The sequence below is a fragment of the Dendrobium catenatum genome, unplaced genomic scaffold (assembly GCF_001605985.2).
Source record: "Dendrobium catenatum unplaced genomic scaffold, ASM160598v2 fragScaff_scaffold_1369, whole genome shotgun sequence".
Taxonomy (NCBI): Eukaryota; Viridiplantae; Streptophyta; class Magnoliopsida; order Asparagales; family Orchidaceae; genus Dendrobium; species Dendrobium catenatum.
In genome coordinates, this window is record NW_021319831.1 from 5,732 (window position 1) to 20,525 (window position 14,794).

General features: G+C 36.0%; 1 protein-coding gene across 1 annotated transcript in view; it reads right to left on the reverse strand.

Moving 5' to 3' along the window:
• Window positions 1–11,748: 11,748 nt before the first annotated feature.
• Window positions 11,749–14,794, reverse strand: part of LOC110107354 (protein CHUP1, chloroplastic-like) — a 4,384-nt gene continuing 1,338 nt past the window's right edge. The window contains exons 2-4 of the mRNA XM_028699700.1: window positions 12,913–13,094; window positions 12,125–12,236; window positions 11,749–12,014 (exon numbers count right to left, since the gene is read on the reverse strand). Of these exons, the coding sequence (XP_028555533.1) occupies window positions 11,859–12,014; window positions 12,125–12,236; window positions 12,913–13,094 (450 nt within the window). The 3' untranslated portion in view covers window positions 11,749–11,858. The remainder of the gene's footprint in view (window positions 12,015–12,124; window positions 12,237–12,912; window positions 13,095–14,794) is intronic.

Below are 14,794 nucleotides of genomic sequence, written 5' to 3' on the forward strand. Positions count from 1 at the left end.
CTCTACGTTCGGCCGCCAGTAGAATCGCATCACGCGTTCTCATTATTTTCCGCGCGCCCCGACAACCCGACCCGGAACGGACCCAGGATGACTCAGTATTTCTCGATTTTGCTAAGTATTGCTCGGTATTGCTAGGTATTGGTCGATTTTGTTCGGCAATAACCAATACCGAGCAAATACCGAGCAATACCGAGCAATACCGAGTTGTACTGAGTTTTTCTAGAAAAAATCGGTACAACTCGGTATTGCTCAGTATTGTTCGATATTGGTCTTCACATAGCGGTATTTCTCGTTATTGCCAAGCAATACCTAGCAATACCGAGAAAACACTGAGTAATACCGAGAAATATCGAGTTGTATCGAGTTTTTCTAAAAAACTCGGTACAACTCAGTATTGCTCTGTATTGCTCGGTATTGGTCTTTACAGAGCGATATTTCTCGTTATTGTCGAGCGATACCTAGCAATACCGAACAAATACCGAGTAATACCTCACAATACACGAACATAGCATTCCCGGGTTTCGGTCCGGGTCAAGTTGTCGGGCCGTGCGGTAAATAGTAAGAGCACCTGGCGATATATTATTGGCGGGCAAACGTAGCTCTACGTCCGGTCAGAGGACGTAATAATTGTTCGCTGAAAACACGCCTAAGCAAGGCTGGGGGGCAATGGGCTGAAGAACTCTCAAATGTCCTCTGGGCTTACCAAACTACCGCCAGAACTCCTACAGGGGAAACTCCATTTAACCTCTATTTCGGTACAGAAGCAGTCTTACCAGTGAATATTGGAGTCCCAAGCAATAGAGTTCAGACCCTTGACTTCAATAACAACGAGGAGAAACTCAAGACAAATCTAGATCTCCTCTCTGAAGTAAGGGATGAAGCCTCAATCAGGGTCGCTGCATACCATCAACGGACCGCTCGTCACTACAATCGGAGAGTAAAACCTCGAACCATTTTCGTTGGGGACTTAGTTCTTCGAAGCATCGAAGTTGCTAGAAAAGGCCCTCAACGTAATAAGCTCTCCCCTCTATGGGAGGGTCCTTTCTTGGTGGTAGCTATGGTCAAGCCTAGAACCTTCAAACTAAAAGATGCCAACGAAAAAATGCTTACTCGAACTTGGAATGTGGGCAACCTTCGTAAGTACTATCAGTAGAAGTTGATGCTACTATCTGTTTGGTGTGATGTCGTTTCGTAGTATTTATCTTGCTATGTAACTATGCTTTGTATCTTTCAAGTTTTTCGTACACTTTTTGTATGTTGATTGTAGAAGAACACTTCTTTTTGTATCCCTAAGTTTACTAGGGAATTCTCGTACTATTTTATATAATACAGTAATGTGATGTGCACTTTATCGCAATATTATCTGTCCTCAAGCTCTTTTTCCTGTGATTCTAGAAATACATAACTAATGTTGTATCTCAATCACTAGGCAACCAATCCCAGGGGGATCTGGTCCGATCTCTTCCATACAGGTTAAAATCATCAAGCAAATGCTTTGATTAACAACCTCGGATAGGTCAAGATATCCAAGAAAGATATCTCTCACATTCGTACAAGTCAAAGAGACTACCAAAATGATTGAGTCAATCTCATATACTTATGAAAAAGAGAAACATCTTATATATATATATATATATATATATATATAACTCACGCACATCAAGTACATCATTTGAAAACATCATACAAACACACGTACAATCATCACAAATAAAATAAAAGCAATACAAACAACGTCAGAATATTTCTACAGAATCTCAAGGTCATCATCGTCCTCCTCCAAAGCGAAAATATGCTGCAAATCACTCTCCAATTCTTCACCATCAGAGTCTGGAGAAGGATCACCAGAAGCATGGCTCGGAGTCAACCCCTCTTTCTCTCCTCCGTTCTTACGCTGCACTACACGAATGCCCTTCATGAAGCCTTTGATGAAGCCATCTTCCATAAGCTCTGCTTCTAAAGCCTTCACCTCTACGTCATAAAAATGATCGCGAGCTTCCTGAACTTGATCCTCGACAATTATCTTAAAGGCGTACGATTTTTTGAACTCTTCTACAGCTGCAGACGGTGACAGTTGAGCTACCTTCTCCTACAACTTGTTCAGGAGCTTCTTATTTTCAGCCTCAAGAATTTGCATATCTTTCAATTGTTGGTCGCTTGTTGCCTCTGTCTCCACCAACTGTATATGCAAACGATCCATCCGCTCATTATGGGAAGAGGCTGAAATGATCCTGTGCGCCAATTCTGTTCTGCTTTGTTCAAGTTGATCCTCCACCATCTTTATCTCCTTCACTTTACCGTCGTATTTCTTCTTGTATTCCCCCTGAAGGTATTTCACCTTCGCGAATTCATTATTCTAGTCATCCAAGGTTTTGTTCACCTCAATGTACTAATAAAAAAAAATCAACAAGTGAAAAGTATGTCCCTGAAAATATATATACAAATACAAGAGAAATGGAGAGAGGGTGAACTCACCAACTCCTCAACTCGTCGATGACCAATGCACTTATGTTTCAGAACATCCTCTGGAATGTATATCCTGAACGGAGAAAAGCGAGGACCCTTGCCCGCAACTGTCAAAACTTCATCCGACTTCTTCTTCTTAGGCACCTATAAATCTCCCTCGCCCTCAGGTCGCTTGGATTGACTTTTTTGAGTTTCCGAAACTTTCACAGATTTCTTCAATATCTAAGCATGCGTCCTCCCTGCATGAGTGGATAGTCCCACCTTGAATAAATATTCTTCGTTTATGCATTTGCTCAAGCAACGCATCTCATAATGGAGGGCATCAATATCAGGAATCTTCAGTATCCTCAATAAGTCTTCCGCTCCAAGGTGAAGGGGGATAGGTAACTCCTTCAACTTTTCCCATTTTTCATGGAGGCCCCAATCGTTCTACACAAAAAAAAAGTCGCTAATACAATCTTTAGACGGATCCCTGGTACGAATATCCAACCACTTGGATCTGAAGGAGATACGACCCTACGTATCAGTATAGATACGCCCCATTCGAGCTTGGCAACCTGGAGACAACACCACTCCGCGATCTCTAAAAAGCGCAATTAGGCCCACAACGGCCGACATAGCTCGATAGGAAAATTGAGACAAACTCAATCCGCAGATCGTCAGAATTTCAATCAATTCAGTAGGCGGTGGAAACTGCAACCCCACTCCCAAACTAAACTCGTACACCGTCACGTATCCCGGGGGAGGAAAACATGCACGTTCAGATCTCGCCGGAACCTTCATCACCAGATCATTAGAAAAATGGAATTTTTTCCTAAAAGAGATGAAAGAATCTTCAGTGATGGTGGAGATAACATTATCAGCCTTTGTCGCCTTAGGAATCTTCTTCAAACCCTCAGAACGGGCGGTAGGATGATCTTCTTTGGCGGAAGCATCTTTGGTAGAGGCGCGATCACCCATCTCAACTTCCTTATTAAAGAGAGGTGTGAATCTAAGTAAGGAAGAAATCCCCTAACTTCTGCGCAATAGGAGGGGCGTAAGATCGAGCAGGGAAAATTTTTCACTCGAAAATAGCCGTATTTATGTTAATGCACTTTTCAATGATACGTAAGCAAGGTATTTCGGGTCCTTTATAGAGAAGGCAGATCATAGATATTTGTAATTTATCATATCGGGGAGGAACAAGAGTCTTTCATTGCTACAAATATGGATTATTGAAAAATAAGGCATGTTATTTGGATACTTCTATTCAACTCTGAAGTATTGTTTATTTGATACGAATCAAATAGTTGAAGTATATTTTCCTAAAAGAGGATGGATTATGGGAGTGTGTGACTTGAACTATTGATTGGTCCATGCAGATATATGATTTTATCCGCCACGTTGGAATTCACAACCCAATGTGTCTCCGCATCCAACCATCACGTAAGTCCCTTTATGTAGCATAGGATAGGCCGGTTCGCTTGAGGAGAATATTTTCTATGATCATACCCGAATCATGTCATGCATGAACAGGCTCCGTAAGATCCCTAGAATAAGTGATGTGGAATCCAATGTTCTATATTATTCCACTTTGTTTAATTTTTCTTTTTTTTTTTTAGTAATTTTCTTATAATTAATTGCTAGTATTAGTATTTCGTATGAATTTGATAGTAATCTTAGTAAGTTTTTTATAGTATGTAGATGCATTCATTTCCTCTGCATCGACCCTGATCTATGATACTATCGGAGTTAAATAAGGGATCTAAGGAAGCACAGGGGCTAGACTTTATTAGTAACAAGTAAAAACTTTGTATTTTTGTATGTAACACAATCGAGATGTTGTGGGGATAAAAACCAACCAAAAGACATGAATGAGACAATCCAAAAAGCACTTGATCATGATCGAATTTGTAAGCCTACTTGGATATTGAGCATTTCCTTGTTGCCAGAACTGAATTCTTTACAATGAATCGTTGCAACTCGGGGAAATGGAATTTGATAAATCTTTTCTTACATAGAGTCATTCTACATTATATATGTAGATATGTATGAAATATAGAAATATAGATATTCTATGGACCTAGGACCTATTTATGTTCTATGGATCTATTTCTGTAATTCTTTTGATTCTTGCTCGAGCCGGATGATAAAAAATTATCATGTCCGGTTCCTTTGGGGGATGGATCTACAATAATTCACCTATCCAAATAACAAAGAAACCTGATTTGAATGATCCTGTATTAAGAGCTAAATTGGCTAAAGGGATGGGACATAATTATTATGGAGAACCTGCATGGCCCAATGATCTTTTATATATTTTTCCAGTAGTAATTTTAGGCACTATTGCATGTACTGTGGGCTTAGCAGTTCTAGGTTTCAGAGATATCATCTTCTTCTGTGTCATTTCCCAAATGAGATACAACTATATTTGGCTTAGGCAATATATTAACACTTTTAGGAAGATTTGGTATCACATTATTTGGTATCACATTCTTTCTTCATGCCTACTTTTTCTCAACTTCTTTGGATTGTTTATAATCCTTGAGGTTGATGCTTCAGCTTCCAAAGATTTTATTGGCTTCATTTGGAATGAAGCATTTTGCATCGTCATAGATTTTCACTTCATGGACTACAAAGGATTGTATATCTCCATAAATTCGAAACTCTTATCTATCATTTAGATATTTCATGCATTAGTACATAGTTGATAGAATAAGATCATTCTCATAGAGCCAAGGTCTATCCAAGAGTGCCTTGAATGAAATGTCTGCATCAACAATGTGAAATTTGTCCTCTATATATAGTTCTCTAAACCTAAGGCGAAGAAAAAACAACCCTACAATTTTTAATCTCTTCTCATTAAAATCGTGCAACATAAGTTTATCTAAACCATGATACTGGATATCTAAAATTAGTTATCTTAATGTGCATAATCTCATGAGATTTATTGAATAACCGGTATCAATCAAAATTCGACTTATTATGATGCCATCACTTTCTACTGTGACATATAGCAGGTGATTATGTTTCATAGTTCCCAGCATGAGATCTTCATCAGAGAATATAGCAATTGGTTCATTTCGGGTATGAAGAACTTTGCTCAAACATCTTTATGCAAAATGTGCTTCATATCTTTCAGGATCTTTAAGAGCGTGTAATAAAGTTTCTAGGAGATCTTATGATATTAGAAAATCTTCATAGACGCTGAGTTATGCTGGAATTTTTCTTAAATGGGAAATGATATTATACTCCATTACTTTATCTGTAATATATTTCTTTTTAGAATCCTTATAGATGATTCCTTCATTGATGATTATATCTTTTTCTACTTTCTCTTTAGCCAAGGACACGAAATAGAATATGATCACCCATGCTGATTCTCTCTTAGGGTTAACTAAGACAATTTAATAATGTAAATTCCCCCTTTTGATACTTTCTTTCCATCCAATCCTTGAAGATGTAATAATCCTCAATAGGATGGTTGATAACTCGATAGTATGAACAATAATTTGGATTATCTCTCTAATCAGATTCTTCAAGTCTTTTATACTCCGATAATTCAAGGCCAACATTAAGCGCTTGCTTGAATAGTTTGGCCACACTTTCCCTTTTAAAAGAATATTCTTTATTCATCCTATCCTTAAGAGATGAAATTAGATCACTGTTTCCTGGCTTTGCATGTTCTCCTCCACTGCGGGAAGTCTAAGACTTGTCGTTTCCTCACAACACTAATATATACAAGGGTTTAGGATTAACATACTACTTTCATTTATTATCTTTAGAAGCAGATTATTTTTCTTCATCAATTCTTATAGATGATACATAATATATTTAATCTCTTCTAGTGTCCATAGCTTTATTTCTTTAGATCCTATCTAAATGATTTTCAAACTTGGATAAATTCAACTTTTCAAACTTGGCTACTCTATCCAATATTGAGGGATGTCATGCATAAAAATGATAATATCTTATCATCGATGTTTCTCATTATCAGTTGAACGGGGTGCTCCTCTTCTAATTGATGTTCGCATTTCGTACTCATATTGCACCAACAAGTTATATACTTTGTCACTGACTCACCCTTTTTCATTTTTTCTAAGGCAAGGTTAGTAATAGTGGTCTTCTCAGTAGCACCGACGAACCTTTCATGAACATATTTTTAAATTCTACAAATGTCTTAACATAATCGTTGGGAAGTTTGATGTACCATTTAAAAATAGTCATGGTCAAACTAGTAATGAATTGGCAGAAAAGTAGAGCATCAATGCCTCCAATATTTCTATAAGTTGCTTTAAATTGGGCCAAGTGTTATTTAGGATTATCACTTTCATTAAAAGTTTTGAACTTGAGTACACAATAACCTTTAGGATATGACACTTAATCATACTCAGCCATGTACAGGTGGCCCTTGCTTACAAATTTCTCTACTTGCTATAAGGCAATGATAACTTTGATCTTTTCATTGATGATTGATTCTAGTTGTGCAGTCGTCACAGGCTCAGATGTACTTGGGACATTTTGGAGAGTATGTTGATGAATAAAACAATTAGCTTTATTTCCCTCTTCATGTGTGGTTTGTACTTTAGATATCTGGAGCATTTAGTCAGTTGACGTATTAAAAGGAACATTGATCGATGCTTGGTGATTATATAACTAAGCAAGTGCAAGATTCACAGCGATGTTCTTTTACATCAACTGCATCATCGTAGTCATTTGTGCCATCATTTATTTCATCTTGTTATTTAGCTTTGATATCTCATTATCCATTTCCTTCATATGGCGCTTTATACATCTTTATGTCTGTGCAAGTGTCTCATTAAGCAATTCTTCTTCTAGGTCCTTGTTTTGCCCATCATCTGAAGGAACTTCTTCTAACTGATCATATAAGGTCCAAGTGTCACACTCCAATGTTCATCACGTGGAGCTGATCTTAGTTTATCTTTAGTTATCGTGGTAGATGATAACTCTCTTAGTGGAGTTATGATAACTCTCTTAGTGTTCTCCTGGCCTTGATTGGCAATGGCGTTTAATACCTCTTCTTTATCAAGTTATCATCTTTTGCAACTTTTAGAACTATGTGTACCCTTGCGGATAGAATTTCATGATTCTTCTTTGAAGGAACAGGAGCTTGTTGTTGTTGTTCCCAGAAAGACTATTTTATCTTTCCAGTAGAGCTATTTCTTTTAACTCATTTTAGATTTTCATATTTATTATGGGTAGGGAATGTTAATCTCTAGCTCCAAGGCTGAGAGAGTTGATAGATAGATGGCTAATGATTGCTGAGCTCGTAGCTCTGCATTCATCTCTCTCTTTTTCTTACCAAATAATCTTACTCCAGATAAAGAAGCCTCATGATCATACCTCCCTGGTAAGAAAGGCTCAATTAGTAGTGTGATGACACTCGATAAGATCAGTGAAGCCTTCTGTTTGACATCAGTTCTCTTCATAGTTAAAACTTTAGGGTGTGAAAGCCTTTCAAAGACTGAGGTACTGTTTTGTTGAACTGTTTTAGCAGTACTAGCTCTAGTGACTAGTGGTCATTGAATGAATGAGCATGTTGCGAATAAACTTCAACAGCTTTAGGTCACCTAGCAAGCCCTTTAGTATCCATGCCATAGATAGGAAAGACGGTAGCATTTGTAGTAGCTGCAGAGAATTGCAGTCCACCAAATTAAATGGTAGCTTCAGAGTTTCCAATTTTAATGATAGCATTAGCCAATTAAATACTAGAACCACGTACTAGCTGGATGGTAAAGAGTATTATATAGTTTCATTATACACAAATAAAAGGTAAGTGTTAGTAATTGGAAGCTGATACATCACCCTACATTTTCAAAGTGCAGAAACAAGATAATATGAATTAATATATATAGTAAATTTTATATGATTCATTATTTCAAAATCCTATTTTTAATGAATTTATTAGGTTTTTAATAACTTTGTTGTTATTATAGTTTACATGTATCTAGCCAAAGATAAAAAGAGAAAATAGACCCTTGAAAAATCATAAGAAATCTGTGGGCTCTGAAAATTTTGCCTCTCCGTGTCATCTCTTTTCGAGTAATTTGTTTATGTAGTCGAGGAGAGTTTTAACGAGTTTAGTTTCCAGAGTAAAATTTTAGAAGGCATATTGAGTTTTAGATAAAACACTACCCAGAGATTTCGCCCTCATTTTGCGAGGACTTTATAATTTGAGTTATGATTTCCTAAACGCGCAAGCCCCTAAATTAATTACCCCTCTCGAAAACAAGAGAAAACTTTCGATTAAGACTAGTCATGGGATAGGTACTAAGTTCCAAGCATATAATAACAAAAACTTTAGAGATTTAAAGTTAATTTTATGATTTGAAACTTTTTCAATTTAAACATAAAACAGGTGATGGGGTAATGAAAATGACCCCGATCAATATCTCATTGTTCCGTCGTCCTGGGCTGTCATGGTCCTTGGTCTACTTAGTCAGAGAAAGTGGTCGACCCAACCTGATAAAAGGAACCTTATCGACAGTCATGGGTTGCTTCATCCAATGATACTTAATAGATCTAGGGTGATGTTTGTCTCTAAGGGGATATATATGAATTCACCTTAGCTAACAGAGGGCTTTATTTCTATCAAGTATACTCTATGATTCATTACTTGAGGGTTTAACATCATTAGGGAACATATAGGCTTTGGCCATGATCGTAATATAATTGTATCATTTTGTGGCAAAATCACCCGATCATAAGGCACATTTCACATCCTTACTAACAAGAGACTATTTAAGGATGAATCATAATGATACACCTGACATGTCATTTGCTCTTTATGAGCTTTTTGTGAGCTGAGATTAATTTTAAATTTATTACCCCAGACAAACAGTTGCGGGAGGTAGATGGGCTTTAGTTTTAAGTTTTAATGATTAGATTTTGAAGTTTTTATAGGCTTTTGAGAATTAACCCCTTTGATTGATCACCCAAGACAAACAGTTGCAGGAGGTGATTTTGCAATCACTTGTATTATTATAGGAATTTTGGAGGCATTTTTAAAAGTTTGGGATCCTTACGGTTGAGATTTTCTATCAACACGATCATCATCGAGGTTTATGTTAAAGTCATTTGAAAAATATTTGTATTTTGTAAAAATTTAGGGGACATTTTATAATCCAAGTTATGTCAACTTCAACCCTGTTAAGGGGGAGGATGAAACTTGAATCTTTAACTCACACAATATTCTATGACTGTTAGAATTAGATATTGGATACGACGATCAGAGCACATATGGGATTTGATTTCAACATATAGAGTGGAGACATTATACAGATATTGCCTTCTGTCCATTTGTTCAAGTGCTATGGATCTGGTGGCGTACATTATCAATGAATTTTGCTTTAGAATAGATGTATTTTGACATTTCAAATGATTTTGTCTTCCTCGTGATCATTAATGCTTTTATTATTTTCATGGTCCAATAATGTTGTATAGCCTATGTGCTATCATAACTATTATCATGCCAATACATTTTATATCAATCACTCTGATTCGAAGTATAGTGCACTAATTACTTGCACATAGTGCATAGTGGCACCCGAAAGACATAAACCACCATTACTTGAATAATTTCAATTTTCTAATTTGTTTGTTAAAGTTCATTCACTAAGAAAATCTCACAATCATTCAATGTAGATACATGTCATCTGAACATCTATTTCATACTTGATATCCTCTGTAATGTAAGATATTTGGAAAAGATTATTAATAGCCTTGCTGTTAATTTCAACATCTCTAGCAGATCTAATTTCTGGTCCTCGCATAGAATATATTTTGCAAGAATCATCATTTTCAAGGTAATTATAGTTCTACAAATTCTCTAATCATGGGCCATTGATAGCTGTAGTTGTTAGAAAAGTCAGTATTAATGTATCATATTATTTTGATGTTATTAACATGCCTATGGTTCTCTTCCACCTAAGCCAGCAAAATTCGAAACAATCTTTAATTGAACTTTATGAACTAATTGTCAGATAAAATTTCCCTGAATCTCATGCAAAAATATTGAAAAGTCTAACAGTTTCAACAGCATATCAACATCAAGCTCTAATAGCTCAGGACAACATAGACCAAAAGAAAACAATTAAATCCAAAACAAGATAGACCAAAAGAAAATAATTCCATAAGCCTGAATGCTCCTGATGACTTGAGCACCTTAAAGTAACTCTGAAATGTTAAATTGGACAATGTTGCTAAAGGAGAATAGTAAGACTATAGAATCTAAACTTGTTTTCTTCATGTCCTTGTGTGTTATGTAGCATATGACTCTACAAGCCTCGCTGAAGTAGTTAAATAATACATATAACGTGTATCCCCATTATATATTTTAACCATGAAATGGAAATCATCACATAGGTGTTATTTTCTTATTAAATGCTTAATTTTATTATTATTATTATTGTATTTATTTTAAATCAAAGGAGCCTATGGCGGGTCGAGGCGGTCAGATCTTGTCGTGTTTACTTGCAGGCAGGATCGGATGTGCGGCTTCGGATCTGGCGGGATACGGAAGTCGGCGTCGGAGACGGAATATGAATCAGGTGTGATTTCTTCTTCCTGCTTGTGTGTGTGAGACAAACGGGATGAAGAGGGCGGTGTGGATCGAGCAAAATGAGGGCTTCGGCTTTGCCTGTGTTAGTTTGAATGAGAGGGAGGGAGTTCCATCTAGTTTTGAGAAGGGCAACGTGAGTAGATCGTGGTTAGTGGAGTCGGTTGGGTCGTAGCTTACAGGTCAACAACATTTACATAGGCTCGGCTTCAGTCAATTGTTTTCTTAGTGAATGCAATTTAGGCTTTATTTAGGATAACTTTCAAATTGTTTTATAAAGTAAAATTTAGTACAAAAATTTTTTTGAGAAAGAAAAAATTGTACTAAAAAGCAGTAAGAAAGGTGTCCCAAATTATGCCTTAATATAAGCAAAATTTCATGAGATTTCAATGTAGTAATGACAAGAATACAAGAAATGGATGGTATGCTCTTAATGATGTTACAAAATATATTGATCATATATAATTTAAATTAAAACTGTACAACCATAACAAAATTTGATTTGGCGAATAACTTCTAGCATATAAAATAAGATTTTTGTATGTTATTATCTCAACCATCCATTACTAATCCTTGAAATTAATTGTATTAACAACTTAAAGGTTTTAAAATTCTGTGACCGTTGCCCCCTATATATTTGAACCAGGACATGAAAATAACTGAACTTCATTTGTTTTTTGAACACTTCAATTAAAAGTATGAAAAAAATAAAATAGAATGAAAAAGAAATAAAGTTTTCTTGATTGAATTAGAGTGTTAAAGATAAAAGTATGAAGAAAATAAAATAGATTGAAAAAGAAATAAACTTTTCTTAATAGGTTTTGTGAGATTGAGATTAAGAACTTGCCTGGTAAACCCGATAAGCAAATCGCACACCCTGAGAAAGGAGAGACTCCTGAGCCGACCTCCTCTCTATTTGCAAGGTGAACTCCAGCTCTGTCAACACTCTCTTTAAGTAAATTTTGGCTAGCCTCACAGAAGCCTGCTTTATCTGCTTTGAATTCAAATTATAAACAGATTAATATTGATATCCACGCAAAATACTTACAGTACCTAAAAAGGTAGAGAATAAAAAAAAAAAACATAACAAATGATTAATACCATGCTAATAATTCCTGAATCAAGCATCCAGTCTATTGGAATTTTGCAGTCTTGGTAAGCGACCATGGCAGAGCCTCTTAACTTGATCAGCCTCTGAACATTCCGTTCAGACCTTACAGAAATATTCATATATCAATAATTTTTTCAAAATGTTGATAAACGTTATTCAGCAAGGCAGGATATCATCAAGATTTAGGCTTCATTTCGAGCAGCTTTCTTACTGCTCGTTAATTTAGCTTTTTAGCATAAAAATTTCCTGAATTAGTTACTTTTGTATTAGAAATGTGCTTTAAAAAAATAAGAAAGTTGTCCCAAACGAAGCCTTAAGATTCGTTTGGGACAACTTTCTTTTCGTTTCTTAAAGCAATTTTTTAGTACAAAATTAATTTTTTTTGTACTAAAAAACTGCTTTAGAAAGCAGAAAGAAAGCCGTCCGAAACAAAACCTTAATTGAATCACATCAAATAGTTCTTACGGATTTTAAACCCTACTATTTTGATAAATCACAGTTCAACCTCGTTGACAAAATCCAGAATTATTAAATCTCACCATTAATAGGATTTAATGGAATTAAGGATTTGTTCCTCTCACAAATCTTAAATGCAACAAATAGCAAAGTAATGCATGAGGAGGGTATGGCAAGATTTAATAGTTATCAAGCCATTGCCAAGCAGTTTCAGGTTTTAATCCTCTCAGTATTTAATAAATTTAAATTTAAATGATTTATTAGATTCAACTTGTACCCAAACAGCCAGTAGCGAGAAACGGACGTTGTGTTAGATACAAACCTTTCCACTAAGTTCGCTATTTTTCTCAAGATGATCTCACAGGGCAGAGAAGCATCGTCGATAAAGGAAGAAACATCGGCATATAACTGCTTAATTTCCCGGTACTCTACAGCAGCTTCTCTCAGTGCATCAGCTTTCTTCTCAGGCCAGGTAAAATGCTTCAGAACAGCTCTCTCGTCAGCCTAAAAGAGGGATTTGAAAGAAATGTAAGCTGAGTATATATTTTAATCTGTCAGAAACAAGTAGACGATCAATGTGTGCTCAACAATGCAAAGTGTTTTTAATGAAGGATGAGTTGATGCAAGTGGAGAACTATAAAAGAGAAAATCAATGATTTTTTTTTTTATTTCACAATGAATTCAGATTCTCACTTTCTGAAAGTTTCATCTTACTTCTAAGGAAGCTGAAGAGCAACGACCCCGTAATCATAAACGTGTATTGCTGCATGATTAATTAATTATCCCATAATAACATTTAGGGTATCCCTGGTTTGAAAGAATTCAAGAGGATGTAAATTTATTTAACATGAAATTAATAGGTGTTTGATTTCAATAGAATTCATAGGTAACTTGATTTCTCTATTAAATATGTTTAAAGGTTTTTTTTTTTTTTAATTCTCTACCTCATCATAATAAAAAATTGGAAGAAAACTTATCAAATTAAGGTTGACCGGAAGGGCGCCGAGCTCTAGGTGGCCAACGAAGAAGAGTAGCTGAAGGTTGAGTCCTAGTAATCAGTTGTTTGACTTGTTAATGTTAGTTTTATGTGGAATCTGAGTGTGTCAATCAATCGGGCTATATTGTTGCCTTGGACCTCAATTCCATCGGTTGAGCTTGTCGAGGGGTTGCAGGGGGTCCCCCAGCTTGGGTTTAGGTGCTTTGCGCCCGAAAATTTTTTTCCCGTACAACACTGTTGCGGTGCATTTTCTGGTTGGAGGTATATAGAGAGCGAAGCGCTGTGACTCTCTACACCCCAACACTACAATGCTATAAACATATTGGAGACAGAGTGGAACTCCACAGAGCTCCAAACTTGGCCCTGTGAGAGGGGTTGGGCAGTTTTCTTTCTCATCTTTCTTGAAGGGTTGTGTCCCTTGGGTAGCTTTTTATATGTATCTCTTTGTTAGCTCTAGTAGAGAATGGGGCAAGAGTGAAGAGAGATAAGGAGAAAATGAGAGAGAAAGATGTATGTACAAATTTCTCCCAATTTTTATTGGGGACTTCTTGGTGTAGTGTGACTCTGTGAGTTTTTTCCAGTTCTGATTTTTTTCACATTAAATCCTAGTGTTCTTTCTTTTCGCTATATTTTATTTTTCTTGTTTGTGTTTGTTGCATGGTTTTACTTCCAAGGAGAACAGCCAAAGTAGGAGGTGGCCTGTGGCATTCAAAGTGCTGGCGATAGTCTGCTATGATGGCTTGCAATTGAAACAATAAAGGAAAGCAAAGAAGCTCTAGTTACTATGTAATTATAGAGAACAGAAGAAAGAAAGGTTTATGGTATGTAATATAATATTAAATCATATTATAAATACATGTAATAGCTGATATTATTCTTTCTTGAGATGTTTTTGTCGGTTAAGCTTTTTGAGTTGTTATATTCACAATTAGAAGAGAGGTAAGGGAAAATAAGGAGTGAGAGGGAAAAATATAATAAAATAAAAGAGGAATTTTTGGAAAGTGCAAATATATTACATCTTATAATTGTCTTTGAAATAGTTGATTAGTTATCTAAATAGCTGTGGATGTTGGTGGATCTCACATAATCTTACAAAGTCTTTTGTGATTTTTTATTCTTCTAGCATATTATCTTTTTTATTCTCTTGATAGTCCTTTGTCTCAAGCAAGCGATTTTCCCTAACAATTGGTATCAGAGTTGGGCTAGC